The sequence below is a fragment of the Rattus rattus genome, chromosome 1 (assembly GCF_011064425.1).
Source record: "Rattus rattus isolate New Zealand chromosome 1, Rrattus_CSIRO_v1, whole genome shotgun sequence".
Classification (NCBI taxonomy): Eukaryota; Metazoa; Chordata; class Mammalia; order Rodentia; family Muridae; genus Rattus; species Rattus rattus.
In genome coordinates this window covers 206,088,279-206,113,950 of record NC_046154.1, presented here as the reverse complement: position 1 = coordinate 206,113,950, position 25,672 = coordinate 206,088,279, and the positions used below count along the sequence as shown (strand labels likewise).

At 52.7% G+C, this 25,672-nt stretch overlaps 2 protein-coding genes across 3 annotated transcripts; one reads left to right on the top strand and one right to left on the bottom strand.

Moving 5' to 3' along the window:
• On the top strand, positions 1 to 5,913 carry Nab2 (NGFI-A binding protein 2). Of its 2 annotated transcripts, XM_032914069.1 has the most exons (7): positions 3 to 667; positions 1,722 to 2,595; positions 2,964 to 3,097; positions 3,467 to 3,518; positions 3,604 to 3,736; positions 3,945 to 4,136; positions 5,091 to 5,913. In XM_032914069.1, the coding sequence occupies exons 1-7, from the start codon at positions 585 to 587 to the stop codon at positions 5,198 to 5,200; spliced, it is 1,578 nt and encodes a 525-aa protein (XP_032769960.1). In that variant the 5' UTR covers positions 3 to 584; the 3' UTR covers positions 5,201 to 5,913. The 2 variants fall into 2 exon arrangements, with proteins under 2 accessions (XP_032769970.1, XP_032769960.1); XM_032914079.1 differs by lacking the exon at positions 3,945 to 4,136 and having other exon boundaries at positions 1 to 667.
• Positions 5,879 to 25,405, bottom strand: Stat6 (signal transducer and activator of transcription 6). Its single transcript, XM_032914058.1, is given in 23 exon segments — positions 5,879 to 7,043; positions 7,121 to 7,249; positions 7,340 to 7,405; positions 8,162 to 8,245; positions 8,426 to 8,530; positions 8,626 to 8,689; positions 9,661 to 9,751; positions 9,753 to 9,808; positions 10,116 to 10,252; positions 10,341 to 10,435; positions 11,427 to 11,633; positions 11,896 to 11,988; positions 14,936 to 15,058; positions 15,190 to 15,277; positions 15,903 to 16,091; positions 16,204 to 16,335; positions 16,981 to 17,129; positions 17,276 to 17,328; positions 17,446 to 17,584; positions 20,068 to 20,151; positions 20,442 to 20,580; positions 20,928 to 21,065; positions 25,152 to 25,405. Coding segments are annotated over 22 exon segments (2,526 nt in total). The 5' UTR covers positions 21,044 to 21,065; positions 25,152 to 25,405; the 3' UTR covers positions 5,879 to 6,856.
• Positions 25,406 to 25,672: the final 267 nt, after the last annotated feature.

Below are 25,672 nucleotides of genomic sequence, written 5' to 3'. Positions count from 1 at the left end.
ATGTAGCCGGCGGGGCGCTCACGTGGGTACGTGGGCGCGGAGAGGGCCGGCTGTGCATCCGGCGTGGGCGGCAAGGAGCGACCTGCCCCGCCCGTTGGGTCCCCAAGCTCCCCCCCTCCATAGCTCGGCCTCGGTCACCTCAGTCCCCAACTCGGAGCCCGATTCTTGAGTCCCCGCCTCCGCCTCCTGCTCCACACCTTCCCCCCACCTTCCCCCAAGTCTCCTCCTCTCAGTCTCCGCAGCAGCCTCTCGGAGGCTCAGGCCTGCGCTCCCACCCACCGCCTCCGGTCCCAGCCCCCGGTTCTGCCCACGCCCTCCTCCCGCCAGCCCGGCAGCCAGCGCAGCGCGGGGCCTCGCTCCCTGTGCGTCCTGCGGGGGAGGAGGCGCGGAGAGGCGGCAAGCTCAGCCGGGGAGGTGGGGGCAGAGGCACAGACAGAGGCGCGGAGGCTCCGAGAGAGAAGACGTGGAGGGAGGGACGGAGCCTGGACAGCGGTGGACCCGGGCCGCGCGCGCTCCAGGCAAAGAGCAGCGCGCAGCAGGCGCCGGGCACCGAGACGGGAGGCACGGGTGATCTCTGGCCGTCCATGCACAGAGCGCCCTCTCCCACAGCGGAGCAGCCACCTGGCAGAGCGGATAACACCCGCCGGACCCCACAACCCAGACTCAAGTTAGTGGGCAAAAGGAGGTGGCAGGGAGTGGAGATGGGTGGAGTTGGACTCCCGAATGGGGGTCTAGGGGGTGGAGGTCGAAAAGAGGACGTGGAGAAGCGGGAGGTGGGAGGTGGAGACTGATAGAAAAGGGGGGGGTGAGTATTCGAATTGGGGGATCCTGGGAGCAAACAAAGACCCAATGAGCCTGGTTACGATAGAGTACAGCCTCATTTTCCATTCCAGGTTTACTCAGTGGGCATAACCTGGTATGTGAGGCCCTACAAAGACTGTCCCCAGCGCCAGGGAGAGCTCCAGAGCTTGATCTGTCAACAGTGAGGGGTGGGGGAGCTTAGCTGTCTCAGTGTGTCATTAGCAGGCAGCGCACCACCCCTAGGTCTGGGAGAAGGTGGTTCCTTTGAGTTAAGCATCTGTGGGCCTGAAGGGGGTGTGCTTCAGGCCTCCCTTGTCATGAAATGACCATTCACTGAATGAGGAGGGGTAGCTCCCGCGTGCAGCCCCTTCCTCAAGAGGCCTTCAGTCTCTCTCGCACTCCCTTTTGAAGATAAGGATGGAAAACAAGGGAGAAGAGAGTAGGCGGGAGCCCCCAGGCAGTTTTTCGCCTACAGACGCTGCTACTGTGGGAGTGTGTGGGAAGAACGGCCCCAGAGCAGAACAATCAAGGCTTCCCTCCCCCTTTCCCAGAAGAGAAGGACCAATCAAAGGAGAGGGGGTAACTGGAAGGGTACTGGGCAGCCTAGAAAGTTCGGACAGATTCTAGGAAGAGTGCTTTTAAACCCTGGAACCTAAGGACATGAGCAAGAGTCTACCAGGTTCCCTAAAGGCCAAGGAAGAGGCCACACCCCTCCCTCCCAGCTACCTGGGCAAGGAGTGAAGTGGCCAGCAGTGGCCCCTAGTATTCTAAGTTAACTTTAATATGGGATGTTTGTGCCGCTGAGCAATGCTCTGTTCTCAACCTTGGGCACTGGGCAGGAAAGAGGACAACTGTTAGTGTGGGTTGGTACCCAGTAGGACACTTGTACTCACCGCCTGTCTCCTGCCCTTCCTTCTCAGGGCAAGTGCCTCAACCATGGCACTGCCTCGAACACTGGGTGAGCTGCAGCTGTACCGGGTCCTGCAGCGTGCCAACCTCCTTTCTTACTACGAGACCTTCATCCAGCAGGGAGGGGATGATGTACAGCAGCTGTGTGAGGCGGGCGAGGAGGAGTTCCTGGAAATCATGGCACTTGTGGGCATGGCCACCAAACCACTCCATGTCCGACGTCTACAGAAGGCTCTGAGAGAATGGGCCACCAACCCAGGGCTCTTCAGCCAACCAGTGCCTGCTGTGCCCGTCTCCAGCATCCCACTTTTCAAGATCTCTGAGACAGCTGGTACCCGGAAAGGGAGCATGAGCAATGGGCATGGCAGCCCAGGAGAAAAGGCGGGCAGTGCTCGAAGCTTTAGCCCCAAGAGTCCCCTTGAACTTGGAGAGAAGCTATCACCACTTCCTGGAGGACCTGGTGTAGGGGATCCCCGGATCTGGCCAGGCCAGAGCACTCCAGAATCTGATGTTGGAGCAGGAGGAGAAGAGGAGGCCGGGTCTCCCCCTTTCTCCCCCCCTGCAGGGGGAGGAGTCCCTGAGGGGACTGGGGCTGGGGGGGTGGCTGCAGGTGGCACAGGGGGTGGTCCAGACCGCCTGGAACCAGAGATGGTGCGAATGGTGGTAGAGAGTGTGGAGAGGATCTTCCGGAGTTTCCCCAGGGGTGACACTGGAGAGATCACATCCCTGTTGAAGCTGAATAAGAAGCTGGCACGGAGTGTGGGGCACATCTTTGAGATGGATGATAACGACAGCCAGAAAGAAGAGGAGATCCGAAAATATAGCATCATCTATGGCCGCTTGGATTCCAAACGGCGTGAGGGCAAACAGCTTAGCTTGCACGAGGTGAGGACCTGGGTCCTCAGGACTGCCCTTCACTCCTGGGCTCAGTTCACTTGCCTCAGAGAATTCTTCCATCCTCCACCTCTGTATTACTGTCCCCTTGACCACCCAGTTCCTTCCACACACCCACACATACCCAACCCCAGCTGCTGCCTCACTTCCCTCAACCTAAGGGAAGAATAATGGCAACGAAACCCTGTGCTGCTCACATGCCGGGAACAGGAGGCCTTGGGAGGGCAGTCTCTAAGTTCAGGCAGTTAAGTCCTGGGTATTATTTAAAGCAGGCATTCTTTGGATGGGCCTCCCTTGGTGGTGAAGGGGAAAAGCAGTAGGAGAACCAAGAACTCACACTGACTGTCCTCTTGCCACAGTTGACCATCAATGAGGCTGCTGCCCAGTTCTGCATGAGGGACAACACCCTTTTACTTCGAAGGGTAGAACTCTTCTCACTGTCCCGCCAAGTAGCCCGAGAGAGCACCTATCTTTCTTCTTTGAAGGGATCCAGGTGAGACCCCCTTCCTTCCCCAAGGTTGGAATCCTGCCAAGGACTTGGCTCTCCCAACTTGCAGCTCAGGCAGCTCCAGGCCTGTTTCCCACCCACCTGCGTGTCTTCCCCTTGCCAGCTCAACTTAGACTTGTCTGAGGCTTGCTCTCTGCTCCCAACCCCCCACGAGAATGATTGGACTTCCAACTCCTGTCCAACCAGCTTCTTCCTGCAGTCTTTAAGTAATGCATGTTCCTGGCTGGATTGTACACCCTGTGCATTGCAGGGCCCTTCTTACCTCCATTCTCCCTATTCTCTGTTTTGTTTTTTGTTTTGTTTTGTTTTTTGTTTTGTTTTTTGTTTTGTTTTGTTTTGTTTTGGTTTCTGCAGGCTTCACTCTGAAGAATTGGGAGGTCCACCACTGAAGAAACTGAAACAAGAGGTATAGTTTTGGGGGTAGGGAAGGACAGCCTGCCCCAACCACTGCCTTGCTGGGTCCTCATTTCCCAAATTGTGGGCATCCACAGGTTGGAGAACAGAGTCATACTGAAATCCAGCAGCCTCCTCCAGGCCCTGAGCCCTATGCACCCCCATACCGCCCCAGCCTCGAGGAGGACAGCGCCAGTCTGTCTGGGGAGAGCCTAGATGGTCACTTGCAGGGTGAGTGTGCATTAGAGTACCTTGGTCTGCTTTGGGGGGAGGTGGAAGCGGGTGGGTGGGTTGCAGGAATGAGCCAGGAGTCAACTGCCTGGAACAGGGTTGGGAGGCCCGGCTGGATGGGGACAGAAGAACCTGTGGGAATGACTGTCGGCTGAGGGTGGGTATTGTTGGCGGCAGCCCCTGACCTGACCAGTGCCCATGCCCACAGCTGTGGGGTCGTGCCCAAGGCTGACGCCGCCCCCTGCTGACCTGCCCCTGGCATTGCCAGCGCATGGGCTATGGAGCCGCCACATCTTGCAGCAGACACTGATGGATGAGGGGCTGCGGCTCGCCCGCCTCGTCTCCCATGATCGTGTGGGCCGCCTCAGCCCCTGTGTGCCTGCGAAGCCGCCTCTCGCAGGTGAGGCAGCCAGCAGTGCTGTCCCTAAACACCCCAGCTCCTCAGGCCCCCCGTGGGTCCTCGTTTTCTAGGACCAGAGGGAGGAAGGAGGGATACTGCTGTCAGAACAGTAGGAGGAGCTCCAGCTAGCCAGACTTTGAGCAGGGGCAAGCTACTACTGGGTTGTTTCCAATTGGGAGGGTCTGATTCAGGTGGGGATCTTTGACCAAGGAGCAGAGAACAGAATGAGGGGTGAAGGTGAGCGGGAGAGTCAGCAGTAAGAGAGGCCTGCATAGAACTACCTAATGAAGGGAGGGGGGCGGAGTCGCTGCGAGTTGTAGGGATAGGGTTCCCCAGTTTGGAAGCCAAGGAGCCCAAAGCTGGGCACTTTGTGTGTGCATAGGAAAGAGTGGGCCCGGCAGAGGGCCGGGCAGCCGCTGGGCTGAGAGTGACGCCGCAGGCAAAGCCACCAACCCTGGCTTGGTATTTTTAAACTGTGCGTGGGTGGAAAGTGGGGGCGGGGACTGAAGGGGGTGCTTCTCTTGAGGGAGGAGCTGGGAGTCTAGCTTCCTGTGTTTCCCCTGATTTGGCTACCAAAAACTCGGGGAGCTCTTATAGGGAGGGCGAGCCCTGGGAGGGGGCCCGAGGTGAGTGGGGGTGGCTGGGCCTGGGAAGGGGGAGGGGGAGAGGTCAGAGCCAAGCCGCCCCCGCAGCTCCTGACAGAACCAGAAATTCCAGCAGAGCAGAGGCGGGCGAGACAGGGAAAGAGAGACACACAGAGACAGAGAGCTACACACAACCAAAATAGGAGGGGGAGCTGCATACCCTTGGGTATGGAACCCCCATACACGCAGTGGGCAGGAGGCAGTAATTCAATAAGTGGAGCTGTCTTCGCATTTTTCTGTGCCTGGCCTCATAACAAGCTGCTCAGCCTCCACCCCAGTGTTCTAACCAACCTACACCTCTTTCCTACAGAATTCGAGGAAGGGTTGCTGGACCGCTGCCCTGCCCCAGGACCTCATCCTGCTCTGGTGGAGGGTCGCAGGAGCAGCGTCAAAGTGGAGGCAGAAGCCAGCAGGCAGTGAAAGTGGGGGAGTCTCAGACCCAGGACCCAGACTTCTGGCTCACTTAAGACCCCCCACATTCTCCATCCTTGCACTCGGCACTACCCTAGAAGGATCCTTCTGCTGCCCTCTGCCTCCCATCCGCTCCATGGGCACAGGACTATGGGGCTTCAAGCAATAACAAACAGGGGCCTAGCCAGAGGACTCAAGGGTGCAAGGTGCGCCCTCACCCGGCTCAGGGGCGTGGACTTTGCCTCCAGCCTGCTGGGGCTCTCCTTTCTCTCAGACCACACACACCCATTCTCCAGGTGGCCAGCAGTGGTGTGAGCGGCTGAACTACTCTGCTTGGAAGAGAAGAAAGAACTCCCCCCGGAAGGCCTAGCAGCTTAAACGGAACCGTTTGCTCTGAGACTGGGGGCTTGGGAAAACTGGGTCTCCCTTCCCCATCCTCATTTTTTGTGCTTCTAGTTTGTTTCTTTAATTTAACAAGTGCTGCAGTTTGCCCGCCCCGTTCTCATCAGCCCCACCCCCAGCAGTCCTCTCTCTCGCACTGTGTGAGGCTGCCCCGCAGTTCCCTCTACCAGCCCCTTAGAGGCCTGGGTTGGACCCTGAGTCTCCTCAGCCGGCAGGACTGCAGCACCTGTCGAACACTTAGCGTGTCTTTCTTTTCAGATTGTGTACAGTAGATTATTTATTTTGTTATTTTGGAATAAAATTTATTTTATGGCTTAGGATCCATGGCCCTCTTCCCCGCAGTGAGGGAAAAAGGACAGGGTGAGAGTCGGGGTTGGGGGGGGAGCTGGCAGTGGACATAAAAATAGGAGAGACAGCAGTTGAGGGCCCCAACACCCAGGGAGTTTACACAATGAGGTCTGCACCCCTACTCAACCCTCAGGCTCTAGGGAAGCTGGAAGCATGGAGTCACCAAGGCTATCACTGGATGCATGTCACAGCCACATAGTTACTCCCCAAATGATACTGGGTCACTGTCTTATACAATGTCTCAGCCTTTCAGATACATGAGGTCACATGGGCAAAAGCAGATACATGTTCTGTGTGGTCATACAGTGATGTGTGACATCTATAGGTTTAACACGTCTTGGGGTAAACATTGGCGCGGCTACACACAAACTTAGCTCTTACAATGCACAGGCTCAAATGTCACGAGGCCTCTTTTTTGGCAAGACTTTGGAGCTTCAGAGAAGTTTTGGTTTTTAATCTGGGTAAAACCCATACCAGTAACCATACACCTACGTTTTCTTTTTTTTCTCCCACCCAGAGTCACCTGAACCCAGCTCCAATCCCTAAGCCTATGCCCTCTGTCTTTGGCACAGTGTCTATGTTTCTGCGTGTGAGTCCCAGGCCCTGGCTCAACACAGTTCTGGGGTGTGTGTGTGTGTGTGTGTGTGTGTGTGTGTGTGTGTGTGTTGTGCAGGAGCCTGTATCACAGAGCCCGAATATCCCCCCTCATCCCTTTGCACCCAGTGCTGGCAAAGGGGGGGCCTGGCGGGATAGGAAGGACAGAGCACAGCAGTTCCATATGCCACACCTTCTCCCAGCCAGTTCTTTTCTCTTGACCAAGGAACAGCTGGAGACGGAGGCACCTGCATGAGCAGGTGTCCAGAGCGGGTCCATAGAGACAGAAGAGGCTCTGTCTCTGGGCTTCTCCAGCTGGGATCACCAACTGGGGTTGGTCCTTAGGTCCAGGTGGGACATTGAGATCCCCGATTGCCCATAAGGAGATGGTTGCAGGAGGGGCTGGGTTCCTATGGATCCTCCGCCTTCCCCTTGGCCCTCTAGGAGAAGCTTGGTGAGGTCCTGTTCAGTGGGAGGCATCAGGGGAGGGTACATGCCTTCGCTGACCCTGCAAGGAAAAGGGAAAAGTAGGGGAGCGGGCACAGCACCTACTTTCTCAGGCTTCATTCCCAGGTTGCCACTTACCAGGTGCCCTGAGGGAAACCTTGCACAGGCTGAGTTAGGCAGCTGTCTTCTGCCATAGTGACATCTGAACACAGCAAGGGTTCAGGGCTGGACACCGCATGCTCCTGGGACTGGCACTGGATCAGGCCCCTGCCAGGGGTCAGAAGAGAAAATTAGGAGGGGTGGGGTAGGCAAGGGAAGGACAGAGAAGGTGGGGCCAGGAATGGCTTTGTCACTTACTGGGGATGAGGCTGGTCAAAGGGCATGCTTATCTGGCTCATGGTGGGGGGCATTTGCAGGTGAGGCCTGGAAGCAGGAAGGAAAAGCAGGCACAGGGGGGGGGTATTCAAAAGTCAAGACATGAGTCAGGAACCAAGCTGCCATGCTAAATCCTGACTGGCTTCCCTTAGCAAGCCGTTTCTGTGCATCTGTGATCAGATGTCCCCCCCTGTAAAATGGTGTGTGTCTGTGTGTGTGTGTGTGTGTGTATCCAGTTTCCAATGTGTTTTTAGTCTGAAAGACGTTCTGTTTCCTAGGTCCACCCTATATCAAATCCCAGAAGTCAGATGAGCCCTTGTCTGAGAGCTGATGAAACCACCAAGTAGTACTAGAGGAAGGAAAAGGTCTATGTCTCATTTTCGGGATTAAAAAAGATTAATAAATAAACATTACACAGCTGCTGGGATGTGGTCAGGGGCAGAGCACTTGCTTGGCATGTGCTCAGTCCCTAGCTCTGAGCTTAACCCCGAGCACCCCAACAGTACAGCAGATACAGTTACTGTAAATTTCACAGGTGAGCGAGACCACGCTAACAGTGTTTGCTCAGCTCAGGGCTACACACATTATGAAGTCATATAACCTTCGCAATAAAGTCATTATTATCGTTACTGCGGGCCTCCCCCCCCGCCCCCCGGCTAGGAACTCAAGCCCTGGCAATCTGAGTCTTAGACATTACTCTCATAAACACACAGAAGCCTGCGCAGCTGTTCTCACAAAAGCTCGGCTACCTATGGTTCATGACACGATGCTGCCCCACCTCATCCTCCGCAGGTTCTGACTTACTCCTGAAAGGGTGGCAGTACACTCATGGACTCTTCTAGGGGGATGTTCTGAAATGAGTGGATGGAATGAGACTGTGGAGGATACCTAGGGAAAAGAAAGCAAAGTCCAATTCGAGCCCTCCCTGATAACCCCACACCCTGCCTCCGAGAAAGGAAAATTCTTCGCTCCCTGCTGCAGTCTGAAAAAGCCAGCTTGCTCGACCGGGCTAGCAATGCTGAAAGCCTGCATCCAGGCCGGTCCCCTCCCGTCTCTCAAGCTCCTTACACCATATCTGAGCTGAGTTGCATGGAAGCATCAGGGGCCATTCCAAGATCATAAGGGGCCACCATGGCAGGCATCTGGGGCTCTGGAGTAGGAAGGGGCTGGTCCCTGAAGGAGAGAAGGAAGCACACGTGACTGACAAAGGCCACTCCTTCCTGCCGACAAGTACCGGCCCGGTCTCCACCCACTAACCGTTTATTCACCTTTCCACAGTCATCTTGATAGTAGTTGAGACATAACCCCTCCCGTCCTTTCCCATCTGTTCCGCTATGGTAGGAAGGAAAGGAGAACTGTGAGTATCCCACTATCATGGAGGTGGAGGGGGGGAGGTTGATGGGCAGGTGGAGGAAGGGGGGAAGGTTGATGGCAGGTGGAGGGAGGGGGGAAGGTTGATGAGCAGGTGGAGGGAGGGGGGAAAGTTGATGGGCAGGTGGAGGGAGGGGGGAAGGTTGATGGGCAGGTAGAGGGAGGGGGGAAGGTTGATGGGCAGGTGGAGGGATAGGGGAAGATTGATGGGCAGATGGAGGGAGGGGGGGGGGGAAGGTTGATGGGCAGGTGGAGGGAGGGGGGAAGGTTGATGGGCAGGTGGAGGGAGGGGGGGGAAGGTTGATGAGCAGGTGGAGGGAGGAGGGAAGGTTAATGGGCAGGGGAGGGATGGGGGAAGGTTGATGAGCAGGTGGAGGGAGGGGGGAAAGTTGATGGGCAGGTGGAGGAGGGGGAAGGTTGATGGGCAGGTGGAGGGAGGGGGAAGGTTGATGGGCAGGTGGAGGGAGGGGGAAGGTTGATGGGCAGGTGGAGGGAGTGGGGAAAGGTTGATGGGCAGGTGGAGGGAGGGGGGAAGGTTGATGGGCAGGTGGAGGGAGGGGGGAAGGTTGATGGGCAGGTGGAGGGAGGGGGGAAGGCTGATGGGCAGGTGGAGGGAGGGGGGAAGGTTGATGGGCAGGTGGAGGGAGGGGGGGGAAGGTTGATGGGCAGGTGGAGGGAGGGGGAAGGTTGATGGGCAGGTGGAGGGATGGGGAAGGTTGATGGGCAGGTGGAGGGAGGGGGGAAGGTTGATGGGCAGGTGGAGGGAGGGGAAGGTTGATGGGCAGGTGGAGGGAGAGGGGAAGGTTGATGGACAGGTAGAGGTGGGGCTACAGAAATGGGAGAGAAAAGAGAGACCACACTGGGCAAAAAGGGCGCTATAGTCAGAACAGGGATACAGTGAGTGACAAGAGATTTCGGAGCTGCCCACTCACGCTTATAGTGGCTCCGAAAAGCCTCATCCTTGGGTTTCTTGGGGTAGAGGTTTTTTAATTGAGCAAGATCTCGGATTCGGTCCCCCAGTGAGCTTAATGGATAGGTCTTTGGCAGAAAACGGCTGGATGTTCTCTATCTGTGAGGAGCCTACAAGAGGAATGAGACCCTAAGCCTCCCCTCATCCAAATTCCTCTTTCCCCAGCTCCATAACAAGACCCACTCTCAATCCACCATGGTAGGCGGTGAACTGAGACCTAGGGTGAAGGCTAGAATGAAGGAGACCCACTCATCTCCATTGCCGTAGGGGTTGAAGGTTAACCCGTAGGAAGATGGGCAGTCAGACCCTGGGAAGAACTTCCTGAAGATCAGGTGGACATTAAGGATAGCTGGGGCATTCTCATCCCCAGGGACCAGAGAGAGCACAGCATGGAGTCAGAGGACTCTGGTGACTCACCATCCTGACCCCGGATGACATGGGCAATGGTGATGCCCCCAATCTCAGAGTCGCTAAAGCGGAGGAGGAAGGTCCCATCTGGCTCGTTGAGGAGAAGGCTAGTGACATATTGCTTACTGATAAAGCCGATGATCAGCCTGGTCAGAAGGAGGGAAAAGACAAGGCTGTCAGTACTGGGTGTGGAGAGGGAGCCATAGGTGTTTGGTCCCTGAGGCAGGGACTCACCGATCTGACCAGTAGCTCCGGAGACAGCGTTTAGTGAGGTCCAGGACACCATCAAACCACTGCCAAAAAGTGAAGCCTCGGCCCAGTAGAATCTCCTGAAGGGGGAGGAGTGCAGAGGTGAGTGGGGAAATGGATGCACTGGAACCAGTGCAGGCTATGAGAGCTTGAGAATCAATGGTTGAAGACCAAAGTGGACCTAAGGCCCATCGATGGCAACCACTTACCCAGTCGCACTGGGCACTTCTTGAGGCTTTCCCGTATGTTAATTTATCTGATCTTTCTGTATATAACATAGCAATCAATCATAGCAATGGAATGGAAGCCGGAAAGGTGAGTGACTTCCTTAGGTCCACACGACTGGCGAAGGACAGGGTAGAGATTTAAGCCTGCAGCCCAGCATGGGAGACCCACATAACCACGGTCCTGTCCTCAGTGTCACCCGGTAAAGGTCCATTCCAGAGGAAGATGATCGTCCTGCTGTCCTGTTCTCCTCAGTGATGCATTCTCTGGCCACACGAGCTTCTCCCCCACCCTCCAGTTTGTTTCTTTTTTTTTTTTTTTTTTTTTTTTTTTTTTTTTTTTCGGGCTGGGGATCGAACCCAGGACCTTGCGCTTCCTAGGCAAGCGCTCTACCACTGAGCCAAATCACCAACCCCCTCTCCAGTTTGTTTGTTTGGAAGAGGAGAGACCGAAAGGGGGAGCCAGGGGAAGGCATTGTCCCTGGAAAGGTGGCTTTAGTACCGACTTGGTAGCTGTGCACGATGACACCATGGTCACAGACATGAGCTCCTTTCCCTGTTCTTATAACTGACTCAGTCCTGAGCCACCTCACTTTGGAGACAGAGAAAAATACAGTAGCTAATATCAAAAAGCCAGAAACACAGGTTTCCTGTTGGATATGGTGGCTCATTCCTGTACATTTCTGTAGGAGACTGAGGTGGGAGGGTTGTGAGGTCAAGGCCAGCCTGAGCTATCTAGCGAGTTTGAGGACAGCCTGAGCTACAAAGCAAGCAAAGGCTAAGGAGCTCTAGAGTGCCCCCAAGGGTGAAGAGCTGAGGTAGGAAACTGAAAGAGCTGGGAAATGACCTTGTTGAACTGTGACCAAGACACACAGCGGTGCTGAAAGGCCTCCATGCTAAGGCTGTTGTCATTGAAGATCTTCTGGGCCAGGAACAGGAAGTGTTCTGGTAGCAGTCCCCGGCTGGTCCCCACCTCAGCCATAAACTTGAGGTTCAGAGTTTCACACATTTTCTCCCAGGGCACTCGCTCAGCTACCACAAAGGGCACTCGGTCCTGGGTAAAAGGAGAGAGAGAGAGAATGGCCAGTCTTCCTCCTGATGGCCTGGGCTCTTCCCAGCTCACAGACATCATGATTTCTCGGAGGCTGTGTGTGGCGCCCTGGTATGACAGCCATTAGGACCAACATGAGTAGAAGCACAAAGGCAGGCCCACAAGAGAGACTTAACATGATTGCCACCCGCCAGCCAGGACAGCCCCTTATCTTACCACAGAAGAACCCGCCCTGCCCCTGTCTCCACTCTGGGTCTTTTCTTACCATCTCAGAGAAGGCATTATCCCACAGGATGGTAGCTTTGGCGTTGTTGTCTTGGTTGCCGTGGACGATGACCACCAAGGGCAGAGACAGGGCCTACAGGGTGAAGAAAGAAGTTTCTCCTTACTGGAGTCAGGAGTGTCTCTGGAGTCAGAGAGCTGGACGTTACTCCGGTGTACTGGGAAGCCCGTAGTTCACATGACATAGTTAAAGGTTGGTGGTGCATCACTGGATACTTTGTGAGGTGCAGCGGGGACACTGGTGTAGAGAAGCTGTTACACCTCAATGCTAGGAAGCCAGACTTTTAGGCTCAAATACCAGTCCCAAGGCCTAGAAGCTGTGTGATCTGGGCAAACTCCTAAACCTATTCTGTGACCCAAGGTCATCATCAATAAACTGAGGCTAGCAATAGTACCTGTCTCATCGTGTTATCTAGAAACATGTCCTAGTTGGGTTTTGTTGCGGTAAAAATAAAAGAGTGTGTATATGGCGGTTGCACTCTGGGCATCAGAACTAGCGCTAATTTATCTTGGCAGCTCCATGCTGCCCCCAAGTACTTTCCGACCCTCTGTCTGAGAGCTGTTCCAACATAGCACCCTGCCAGGCCTCCCTGCCCTCACTCACAGCTCTTTTGGCTGGTTTCCACCACGCCAGGCATACACATCCCAATTCTGTGGCGGGCCCAGTGTGTCCAGCCACCATACACTCTCTAGAACTCAATTAAGTCGCCCATGAGCAAACATATCCTCTGATCCAATTGATAAGATATAATTTGCCCATCTAGACAACACAAAATCCTGTACACATCCATCCCTTAAAAAGTAGTCATGGGGTTGGAGATTTAGCTCAGTGGTAGAGCGCTTGCCTAGCAAGCACAAGGCTCTGGGTTCAGTCCCCAGCTCCAAAAAGAAAAAAAAAAAAAGAAAAGAAAAAAAAAGTAGTCATAACAATCTATAACTATGCAAAGAGAAGAATCTTAACACACCCCCCCTGCCATTTTCTCTCAGCTGCTTTCCCCTCGCTCCAGCCTCCTCTGCCTCTCTAAAACTATTCTCCCACCCATCCTTCCTTCTCGTCCAATGACAGGCCTCATTCTATCCTGTACCTGCCTTCAGCATAATGACAGCCACCTACACGGTTTTTGTTGACACAAGTTAGGGTTATCTGAGAAGAGGGAACCACAATGGAGAAACTGCCTCCATGATGCTGGTCTGCTGGTCTGTGGAGCATTTTCTTTTCTTTTCTTTTCTTTTTTTTTTTCTATTCTTTTTTTTTGGAGCTGGGGACCAACCCAGGGCCTTGCGCATGCCTAGGCAAGCGCTCTACCACTGAACCAAATCCCCAACCCCAGAGCATTTTCTTAATTAGTGATTGATGTGGGAGGGCTTGATCATCATGGGGGGGGGTCACCCCTCAGCAGGTGGTCCCGATGTATACAAGCAGGCTGAGCACACCATTCGGAACAAGCCAGTAAGCAGCACCCTCCATGGCCTCTGCTTCAGTTCCTGCCTCCAGGTTCCTGCCCCGCTTGAGTTCCTGCCTGACTTCCCACAGTGATGGACATTACCTGAACAGTAAGATGTGATAGATCTTTTTCTCTCTAAGTTGCTTTTGCCCATGGTCTTTAGCATAGCAATAGTAACCCAAAGACAAAACCACCAGACCATGTATGTGTGTTTACATATTACTGGAAACAGTACCCTGTTCTATAAAAAGTTCTTGATGTATGTGCATGTGTATGTGCACAAGTGTGTATATGAGTAAATCATTTATAATAGTGCCCTGATCTCCTGGTGTATATGATGTATTTATAAAAAGATAAAGAGAGGATATGTCTCAGGTGTCAGCACCAATGTTGTGTTTATTAAAGGATAAAGAGAGGTGGGATTATGTCTATGGAGGTGTGGTGAGTAAGGGAAAGGGGGTGCCTCAGTGGGCCCATGCTGAGACAGCCCTTACCCATGAGGGACCAGCCACAGGACAATATAGTATAGAATAGAGTTTATTCAGGGCATGGGGAGGGGAGTTAAGAGGGTAGTAAGGGCAGACAGAGAACGAGAGGGAGAGAGGGAGAGAGAGAAAGAGAAGAGTAGAGGCCGGCCATGAGCACGTGGAGAGAAGGGGGAGGGGAATGGGGAGAGAAGGGACAAAGGGAGAAGAGGGTAAGAGCAAGAGAGTGAGGAGGGGGCAAGCAGCCCCTTTTATAGTATCAGGCATACCTGGCTCTTGTCAGGTAACTGTGGGGGTGGAGCTTAGACAGGATGCTAACCGTATATAAAGCGATTGATATGAGTTAGAGAGTGGAGTTTGGTAGTATAGGCCTATAATCCCTAGCGCTTGGGAGGCTGAGGCAAGATATTGTGTGTAAAGCCAGTCTGGGCTAGAGAAGACTATTAAAAAAAAAAAAACAAAAAACAAAACAAAAAACAAAAACAAAAAAAAACAAAGAGGAGAGGAGAGAAGAGGAACAACATAAAAAAGGAGTTTGAGAGTCAGTAAGATGACTAAGTGGGGAAAAGTGTGTGCAGTACAAACCTGGTGACCCCAATTAAACCTCCAGAACCCACATAAAAGTGGAAGGGTTGGGGTTGGGGATTTAGCTCAGTGGTAGAGCGCTTGCCTAGCAAGCGCAAGGCCCTGGGTTTGGTCCCCAGCTCCGAAAAAAAAGAAAAGAAAAAAAAAAAAAAAGTGGAAGGGTTGTCCTCTGACCTCCATACATGCACCATGACATGTGCATGCTCCCCCCCAGCCCCCGCAATAATATTAATAATATTTCAGGGAAAAGAGTCTAGAGCCAGCATAGACTATATCACGAGACGCTGCCTCGAGAAAGTAAACGAACAAAACAACTACAACAACAAGCCTTGCTTGCTACACACACTGCCCTAGATGTTCCTCCAGGACTTGTTCCTCCACCTCTGTGTGGCCCTAGTGTATTATCCCAGAAACACGGAACAGGAGGCAGTCAGGAGAGGTTCCAGGGCTGTAGTGGAGCGAGGAGGAGTGAATCCCTGTCGGCTGCAGGGCTGGAATCTGCGCTCACCTGAAGCTGGATGAGGTGTTTGTTGGGGCCCAGCATGAAGCTCGTAGAGAAGAGCACAGCGCACTTCTCTTCGGTGACAGACTCTGTACCCTTCCGCTCACAGCGCTTGATTTTCTTCAGGAGCTGCAAGGGGGAGAACACAGGAGAGCAGGACAGAGCAAAGATGTTGAGAGCTTCCTCTCTGGGCCCTCAACATCCTTTCCAAGAAGAGTCCGTCACACGGTCCGAGGACACCAGCACCCACAGTCTCTCACCAGGTTCTTGAAGAGGGCAGAGCAGCAGTTCCCAGGAACACTGTTCTCCAGAGGTACAGTATTGTTCATGATCTCTCCTGTGCTCTCCCTGCCAGGGGAGTCAGAATGTGAGAAGCCTCATCTGAGGTAAGCAGCATGGGGCACTGGGGGAGTGATGCTGACCACTGCCGTCACTGGCCCTGGCTCTCCATGATCCTGTTCGTGCTCCTCCTCCTCTCAGTGGGTATTTATATATACTGCTAGTACTGAACCCAGACCCTGGCGTGCTAAGAACCTGCCCTTCCATGGAGATGCACTGCCTGCTTGGTTTTAACTTTGTTGTTGTTGTTGTTGTCGTCGTCGTATGAGCAGTAGTACGTGTGTGATGGGGTGCACTCATATAGAGGTCAAAGAACAACTTTTTAGTTCTCTCCTTCCACTTTTAAATGGGTTCTAAAAATCAAATTCATGTCATCAGGCTCTGCAGCAAGCCTCACTATGCCATCTTGCTGGCCTCCCTCTCCTGGGGTTTTTTAAGAGAGAAGTCTCCATCTTGGCCAAATCCCAATGACTCCTCTTGAATGGATCCCTTTCCTTTCTCTGCATTAAAGTCAGAGTTCAGTGTCTGCACACTCCAGAGGTCTCTTTCCCTAAGCTCCACTCTTATGAAGCTAGCCTTTCAACTCCTCTCACCCTGTCAGGCCTCCTCCAACCCAGGGCCACTCTCCACTTACACTCCAGCCCCAGACCCCTGGGGCAGGCTTAGTTCTCTGGCCTGTTTCTCTGTCACCATGTCAGCTCTGACCAGTGGAGGCTTGGCTGAGGTCCCTAGGAACTGCAGACCCAGTAGGAATCGAACCCCAGCCTGAAACTTAGTCTGTGTCTTCAGAACCTGCGGGGGCTGCTTCTCCACCAGGAAAGAGCTGGAGGGGTGAGAGGGAGACGGTAGTGTTAGATCCTGGTTCCCTGGTTCTTTATAAACCCCTTCACTCCCTGGGGTTTGCTTATAGCCAAGTGGGCACTTATGGTTTATACCTGGTCACGAGGGTTCGCAGGACTTCATCCAGACGGCTTATGAGCGATGCCCGGGTCTTGGGCTCAAGCTCCCCACTGGCTGCTCCAATCTCCTGCTGCAGCTGGGAATAAATTTCCACCAGGCTTTCACACCTGGGGCCAGGGCAGTTGTCAGGGAACACAGCTCTCAGGTTGTTTTCTTCAACCCAAACCCAGGGAGAGCACTGGATATTGTGTGAGCAGGGATATTGTGTGAGCAGGTGTCAGGTAGGTTGTGGGTGTGGCCGCACTATGTGGAAGTGGGGGTTCTAGAACCTGTCTTGGCTCTGGATGCGGAGCTCACTGTCAGGGTCTAGGCTCCCTGTGGAGAGTCCAGCGGCCTCTTCTCATGAATTTACTACCTGGGGCACTGTGTGCGTTAGGGAAAACTGGAAAGTGAGGTCTGGTGATCCACATGTATACTTTCAGTACTTGGGAGGCTGAGCCAGGAGGCTTGCAGTGAGTTCAAGGCCAGCCTGGACATCTTGCACCGTAAGACCGTGTCTTAAAAATAAAAAAAGCCAGCCTCCTCATTCCCCTGGGCATAGGCTTGAAGAGAGTAATGACAGACTCTCAACTGAGCTATTGTGAAGGGTCTATGTGAGCACTGCACGGCCTTGCAGCAACTAGCTTCTATAAGCCTTGGCCTACTTCAGAGTCACCGTCCTCAGCTTCCTCTCTCTTGCACCTGTGTACCGTCTTGCAGAGACAGTGGGTTCCCACCCCAGCATGCTCCATGATTGGCAGCCCTGTTCTCACCTCTCCTGCAGCCCTGCCAGGCTCTCCTCAAAGGGTGTGCCATTCCCTGCCAGCTGCTGTTGCCGCTTCCAAATCTGAATCCTTTTCAGCACTAGAGCCTGGGTGGCCTCCAAGTCCCCCACAGTCCCCTGCAGCATCGTGGCCAGATCCTAAGAGCAGAAAGGAGCCTGAGCCAGGGCCACCATTATTTTCTCCTGGGACACCTGGGATCAGGACTTTCCTCCACCTCCCTGCCGTCCCCTCGAACACCTCAGTCAGCCCCATCCTCCCGGCTTAGCATCTAAGTCCAACTCACCTCACTTGGACCAGTGCCGTTGGCAGGAGGGTCTATCAAGTTCTTCAGAGACACTGAGGGCAGGAGTAGAAGTCAAGGGTGTAAAAGGCATCACTCAAGGCAGAGGTCTACACAAAGATCACTTTTAAACCCCCCCCCAAATCCTCTGTCCTCCAGGCCCCGGACCCCACCTTGCGCAGTCTTGGTCCCCTGCTGCAGAGATTCTCGGAGAATCCTGGTCTCCCTTACTCGGTGCTGAAGCCTGCCCAGGGCTGTAGTAAACTTGAGTTCTTCCTGCTTCCGATGGAAGGGCCCTGGCAGGTGGTGGAACTGCACCAGGTGGGGCGGGGAGTGGGGTACAGATACAGAGAGGTGAGCCTTTTCTAACCGGTCCTCTACGTCCACCTCTAACCCCCACCCCCAAAGACGTTTGTACCTTTGGCAGTTTTTCCAAACCTCTCAGAACCTCCTCAGGATAACACCTTTCTCCTGGCAGAACTAGCTCCTTAGCTCTTGTTCTGCCTGAAGCCTCCCTAAACTTGATTTTGGGAGTTCACTCTAACCCCAAGAACTTTCTTTGGTATCCTGGGTCCTGAGTTCTGAGTTTAAATTTTTCCTAGGTTTTCATGGCTTGGACTGAGATCTCTGGGTCCAGGAATCAAGAGGAGGAAAAGAGAATAGGTCCACTCACGATCACCCCTTGTGACCCACTAGGAACATTTTTGCTTCCTGTTCCTGCAGCGTTAAGTACTGCTGGCCTAGGAGTTTTGGTTTCAGAGGAGGGAGCACTCCTTGCCAGGAGACACACAAACATTGAACTGAAGCTCAGACTTCCCCCTTGGCCACTTTGGGTTTCTGATGCCCTGAAGCCCACAGACTAAGAAAGGATAACAATGTTAAGAGGGCTGACTGATCCAGATTACCATGGGGAAATTGGATTGCTTCTTCTCAGTGGAGGTAAGAGAGATTATGTCTGGAATGCAGAGATCCTTTAGGATATGGATTCCTAACTAACCTACAGGTTGTAACCATCAGAAAACATATTTCTGATGGTCTTAGGAACCCCAACCATAAATTTATTTTCATTGCTACTTCATGACTGTCATTTTGTTACTGAGCCAGTGTCTCATTTCCGGAGACCATCAAGAAATATGAGTTTCCCCATGGTCACCGCCCATAGGCTGAGACTGCTGCTTTACGGCATCTTTTGGTGCTACCTTTCCCTGTGATTAAAATCGATGGGAAACTCCAACAATCTAATCCAGGCAGAAAAACAAAGGACACAGACCCTTCAGAAATGAAGATATGGGTCAGTCCTCCAGGAAAAATGCCAAGAGCTGCTGAGGTGATTGCTAAAGGTGAAATAAATACAGATAGCAGCTGAGGGGACTGGAGAGATGGTTCAATGGTTAAGAACATTGGCAGTTCTTCCAAAGAACCTGGGGTTCAATTCCCAGCACCCACATGGCAGATCACAACTTTTTGTAACTCCAGTTTCAGGGGATCCAACACTCTCACACAGGTGTACATGCAGGCAAAACACCAAATGCACATAAAACAAATTACTTTAAAAAAAACAAAAACAAAAACAGCTAAGGCCAGGTGATGAGATAAAGAAACAAGAGTTGGGGTTGGGGATTTAGCTCAGTGGTAGAGCACTTGCCTAGCAAGCGCAAGGCCCTGGGTTCGGTCCCCAGCTCCGAAAAAAAGAAAAGAAAAAGAAAAAAAAAAAGAAAAAGAAACAAGAGTTATAATTGACGTGAGTTTTTCTGTCATATTTTGTTTAAAATGTGTTTGTACAGATATTTGTGTTTTTTCCCTTGATTTCTTTATCATGCATTGTAATATCAATTAAAAGAATATCAGTGGTTGTAATATTTAAGTTTAAGATACTAAAAGAATGTTTCTTAGGGCACATTGCTACTGCCATCTATTTTAAGTATATAATGTGTTTGAGATTGTACGTTGGATAGTTATGTTAGGTGTAATTATGGCCTGGATATTGTTTTCATTTGGAAATTATCATGACCTAAGGAGATAGTTGTGAGTCAAATTGATAGGGTGTGGACTTGTGATGGCTGTTCTTGGTTGTCAGCCTGACTGTGTCTGGAACTAACTAAAACCCAAATGGCGGGGCACACCTTTAAGGGATTTTTTTTTCTTTAAGTCATTTCTAATGGGAAGACCCACACCTCTCCCAGATCATTGAGGTGAGAAGATACATCTTTCCATTTGTTTGTTTTTGGTTTTCGAAACAATGTTTCTTTGTGCAACCCTGGCTGTCTCGGAACACCCTCTGTAGTCAGGCTGGCCTGGAACTCAGAGACCCACTAGCTTCTGCCTCCCAAGTGCTGGGATTAGGAACGATACATCTTTAATCCAGGTGTTTTGAGATGGAAAGGTTCATCTTTAATTTGAGCCACACCTGCTGGTAGCCTATATAGAGGACACAGAAAGAGGAAGCTGCTCGCTCTGCCTGCTTACTCTCACTCTCACTAGCCAGTCCATTCCTTCATTCGCATTAGAGCTCACGTCTTCAGGATTCCAGTGTATACTGAAGACCAGCTGAGACGTCCAGCCTCATGTATTAAACAATGGCCGGATTCTTGAACTTTCTATTTGGTACATAGCCATTGTTGGATTAGCTGGACCACAGCCTATAAAGCATTCTAATAACTCTGTGTGTGTGTGTGTGTGTGTGTGTGTGTGTGTGTGTGTGTGCGCGTGCGCGCGCACGCGCGCGCATTCATTCTGTATTCTCTTCCTCCAGAGAACCCTGACTAATACACATGGGAAGTGGGGTAGCACAATACCTCTTCTATAACAGCTTTTTTCTCCCCTTGAAGTATTTGTCTGATGGTGGCCACCAGCTTCAGGGGGTCCCTCTGATAGATGCTCTATAGAATTGAAAATAATCAGCTGTTAGTCTCCCTCACCCATGCCCCCTCCCTCTTTCAGTTCCTTGCCCCCACTCATGGATACACTGTTAGAGAGCATAACCGTAGACTCTCAAGTTTCCTACATTTGCTTGCTTTAAAAACTGATTTGCATGCCAGCTAGCACCTAACCACAGGAATAGCAATTGCTTTCGACATCTACCTTGTGACCAATTTTCTCCCAGTATCCAGTGCTCACTCCAGCTCTACCACGACCCACCCCAACCTTTTCCCTTCCGGTCTTGCCCCACCTCCAAGGTGCTGATGTGCTGCAAGAGGCTGCTTCCTTTCCCCTGCTCTCCTGCAGAGGCCTGAAGACGCTGGACAGTGGCAGAAAGTAGGGCACTAGCCATGTTGTAACAGAAAGCATCTGAACCAACCAGGAACTCCCTGTGGGGACAGTAGGATTAGGATGCCTCAGGCCAGGGTTTCTTTAATGCTTCTGAGACTCAATTTATAGCAAGGAAGCCAGGTTTCTTTTCTATCTAGGCAGGTTCTCTGCAGCCACCACCACCCATGCCTCCTGTTCCCCACTCTGCTGGCTGGTAAAACATTTGCTTCTATTCCAGCCCTGGCTTCCCTTCTCAGTTCAGCCTTCTAAGAGGTGCAGTGTCTTCGTGTCAACATGTGTGGCCTACCAAGTCTTGGCCATTAGACACACACTAAAGGTCCTCGGTTCTGACTTCTGCTAACAGCAAGGGCTCTCAGATGAGGGGGACACATGGAGCAAGACTCACCAGGGCTGATTCTCCAGCCAGTCGGCCAGAAGATGCCGCAGGTGTTGTGGAAAGTCAACATAGAGCCGTTGCAGTTTTTCTGGGGACATCTTGGAAACTAGACTCCACAGAGACATGATCTGGGATATCGCAGGGTGCCTGGGGAAGAAGGGTAAGAGCATTCAGTGAGGCTCCCAGGAGAGCAGCCTGGCTTCTGGGACGGCCGCAGCCCCTCCATATTGATGGGCTCGCTGAGAACCTCCTTCGGTCTTGCTGGGCTTAGAATGCTGGATCTTTCCAGAGCTTCGGGCCCTTTCTAGTTTCTCATTAGCTCAAGTCCCACAGAGTTGGGTTAGGATGTGGAGTGTCACAATCGTCTCCTCCCATCAGTTGATCATACCTATTTCCAGGGCACCTTAAGCCACAGGCTCTCTTGGTCAATGTCCAAAGCAGGGCAAAGCCTTTAGTGTTAGACTTGCGCAAGCTGGAGGACTACAGCTAGGTCAGCGAGGGGAAGAGGACACAAGACGGGACGGAAGGGAAAGAGCGGGCTCCGTGAAGACAGGTGGTTTCCACGGTAGTTTGAGCCCTGGTCTGGTTTGATCTTCTTATTATGAAAAAGAAGGTTGAATGAATACAGCACCTTCTAAATTTTTTTGTTTTTCAGATTCTCTGACTATGTCGCTCAGGTTGCCTTTGAACTCCTGAGCTCAAGGAACCCTTTCTTCTCAGCCTCTCAAGCAGTGGGATTCTGGTGCATGTCACCATCCCCTTGCTCTTTCTAAATATTTAAAAGCACTAAGCAATTTTAATTTTTTAGAGGTGCCGTGAACAAACTCAGGGTCTTGATGGAGTAAGCAAGTGGCCGAGTACATCAGAGGATCTCCCTATGTCGCTTAGGCTGGCCTTGAACTCAGAGAAATCTGCCTGCCCTGCTCCTCCTGCCCCTGCCCCTGCCCCTGCCCTGCCCCTGCCCCTGCCCCTGCCCTGCCCCTGCCCCTGCCCCTGCCCCTGCCCCTGCCCCTGCCCCTGCCCCTGCCCCTGCCCCTGCCCCTGCTTGCTGGGATGAAAGGCGTGCACCACAATGAAGGGTCAGCCTCAGCCTCAGACTCTTGATCCTCTTGTCCCCACTTTGCAAGGGCTGGGGCTATCGACATGCACCACCACACCTGACTCCAACTTTAGTTTTTAATCCATGTGATACCCGTGTCTGAAAAGGGCACGCAGGACATCACTGGGATCCAAGACCATGCACAGGGCCCAAGACAGCTTGCAGCATCTACCCCTGATCTACTACATTTTCCCATATCTAGCTATGAAATGCTTAATGTGTAAATTGACAGTACAAAAAGATCAACAGCAGTAATAAATAAATCATAAAACATACTATAACAAATTTGTTTACAATCCATATATTCCTTTTTTCTTGTATTTTTCCATTTCATTTTCTCAAAGTGTGACTCCGTGCAGGTTAACTGATACCACAGAGAGCAGACCTTAAATGGGGACAGGGTACAAAGCCGCAGTAACTCTGTGGAAGGCAAGCGTGGATGACAGGGATTCTGCTAGCTCTACTTTCTCTCTCCCTGCCTCCTGACCCCCATGGTGTACCTTGAAACGTCTCAAAGTTCTAAGACACTATGAGACAATTTGAAAGACACCTCAGTGGTAGAGTGCCTGCCTTGCCTCTTATTTGTGAAACTGTAAGCTCAGTGCCCAACACTGCAAAAGTCACCAAGCTAGGTGATGAAGATGGTAGTAAAGTGAGTAACGGGGTTGGGGATTTAGCTCAGTGGTAGAGCGCTTGCCTAGCAAGCGCAAGGCCCTGGGTTCGGTCCCCAGCTCCGAAAAAAAGAAAAAAGAAAAAAAAAGTGAGTAGCAATGTCTACTAGTCTTTATGCACTATGCCATAAGTATACCAGTCTCAATACCTTAGCTCCCTGGAACTCAGCAACAACTGCGCGTGTGCGTGCATGTGTGCGTGTGTGTGCCCACCCCGTGTGTGTGCCCACTCGCATGTGTGTTTGTGTGTGCGCACACGTGTTTGTGTGCACATGCGCGTGTGTATGTGTGTCTGTGCCCGTGCATATGTGTGTGTGCATACCTGAGAGAGTGCCCGCATGCGTGCGGGTGTGTGCACGCACATGTGCGCACCTCCCTAGGGAAGAAGCCCAGCGCCTCATGTAGGCTACATAGTGCTATATCCCTGAGCCGCATCCCTGCCCCCTCACAATATTTTTTTTTAGCTTTTAGTATTTTAATGGTTTTGCCTGTATATATGTGTGCCTCTAGAACTGAAGTTATAAACAGTTGTGAGCTGCCGTGGGGGGGGGGATCAAACCCAGGTCCTTTGGGAAAACAGCCAATGCTCTTAACCACTGAACCATCTCTCCAGTTCTATTTTAAAGTATACAATTATCTCTTTTCCTAGATGAAGAAATTAAGGCTCAGGAGGTTAACTCGTCCAAGGCCACTGGGCAAGGAGTTCGTAATGGGGCTCTTAACCATCATTTGGATTAATCACTATACTGTCCTGTTAGAATTGTTTCCAGCTACGAGATCCCATCACCTTAAGAAGATAGAGAGGACAGGAAGAGCCGGGATGGGGGAGGGGGGATGATGGAAGAGCAGCGAAGCAATCCAGATTCATCAGCCTGGAAGTGGGAGGCAACAAGATAGCCAAAACGCCAAAGGAAGAGAAGATGAAAGGCAGGGGAAAAGGAGGGAGAGGTAGCAGAGACTTCTCAAGGGCCTCAGGGTGGGCTGGGTAGAGCAGTGGTTGGGGGGCTCTCAGTTCACGTTTCTCATAATGGCCTCTCAGGGAGGATGAGGAGGAAGGTGGGATGGAAACTCCCTGGGTCTCCCCAATTCCTCCTGCCTTTTGAGCCTCTTAACTCCCCCAGGACTCCCATATAGAAGAGAAGGAGGCCCATTCACAGGACAGTCCCACCCCTAACCATCTTGCCTTTTGCTCTCCCACTCCGAGTTCTTACTCCCAAAGGCAGAGTCCTCAACTCGTACTTAGGGTCCTTCCCCCAGGCTTTGCTCTAAAACTGTCTACCCTCTTAGGGTGGGGCACCTCGAGGAGTCACATTCAGCTTATTTTCAAATTTAAGGGAGGATTCTGTTCCTCTCCCTCCCAGTCTCTGGAGTGTTCAGATTCCAGACCTTTGGCCCTAACCTTACCCTACTGGGGACCGGGGACGCCAAGGCACGAGGAGCTCCCGTTTCCGCTAAATCTCCCTGAAGAACAACTCAAGCCTCATCCTCCTCCCTCCCCAGACGCCGTGAAGCCATATTTCTCCCCTGAGGAGCCAGTAATGGTACAGGGTCTATAGGTCGGGCCCGGACACCGACCGACCGACCAGACCGACCGACCAACGACCAACGCTGTTTGTGATCAGTCCCTTAGGGAGGGAAGGCGGAGCCACACTGCGAGAGGCGGGGCGAGCTTTCCCTTCCAGACTACCCCTCCCCGCCGCCGTAGGGGAAGCCCGACAACCCAGAAGCTTCTTCCTAAGCTTGGTGGCCTAAGTCCTATCCCCTCTTCTCCTGCACTCCGAGTCTGCTGACCATGGGGCCCCAATATCAAAAGTCAAGGGTTTCCCTGATTTGTCCAATGTGTGTGTATACGACGGTGGTGGTGGCGGCGGTGGGGGTGGGAAAAGGTGGGAGGAGGTGGAGCCAGGTCAGCAAGAGGAGGGTTAACCCCCAGCCGGCCGCCCTCCCACGGGGAAATCTCAGGGTTTACTGCAGCCAGGCAAGCAATGTGAAGGGGGAAAGTCCCCCTCCTCTGGGGCACCATGAGGTCTACATCTGGGTCTTTCTCACCCTTCAGCCACACCCTGAGTAGGAACCTTTAGCGGGCAGCAGCTAGGGGTTGGACAGGCTCGGGGATCCTGGAGCATCAACTTCTAGGGAGGGGCAGCCATGTCCCCCCAACCCAGAGAACCCTCCTTCCCCTCTATCCAGCGACTACCCCAAGTCCCAGGAGCTGCTGGGCTGAAGATTGGGAAAGGTGACGCGACACGTTGGGGACGGGAGTGTGGAGGCCTGTACCCACCCAAGTCCTTCAAAAGTTGGAAACTGCCAAAACCCAGTGCCATCAGCTAACCCCAGATGAAACAATTTCCAGGGGACCAACTGCCCCGCCCAGAGGGGAGGATCCGAGTGGCCCCGAAAATCCATCCCTCACATTTAGTCAAAGGCCCCCCCAACCTTCCCTACTCGCAGACATCCCCTCACCTCGGCAGCCCCGCTGCTATCTTCTCCCTCTCTCAGCGGGCACTACCAAGCCCATGGGTCTGTAGGTCTGTCCAGCGGGTTCTGGCCTGGCCCTAAAAACTCAATGTGTACACAACACACACACACATACACACACGCGCGCACGCACACACACACATACACAGAGACACGCACGCACTCGTCTCCCGGCCTTCCTCTTCACTGTAAACCCTGGCTGCCCCGGCCTGCTGTTTCCGGCTTCTCTGTCTGCCCAGGTCCCTCCCTGGAGCTCTGACGACACAGAGAAGAGAAAGTGGGCTGGAGGAGGAAGAGGAAGAAAGTGGGGTGAACATGTATGTACCCGGTGGGGAAGTATGCAGTAGGGAGGGCAAAGCTGGAGTTCTATTTAACCACACTGGAGGGAGGCTTACCCTCACTTACTCTAATCCCCTTAGCACTGATCCATTCCCCACACCTCGGGGAAAAAAATCACCTAATATCTGGCAGAGGCATGCCTCCCCAAACTGCCTAGCTACCACAAA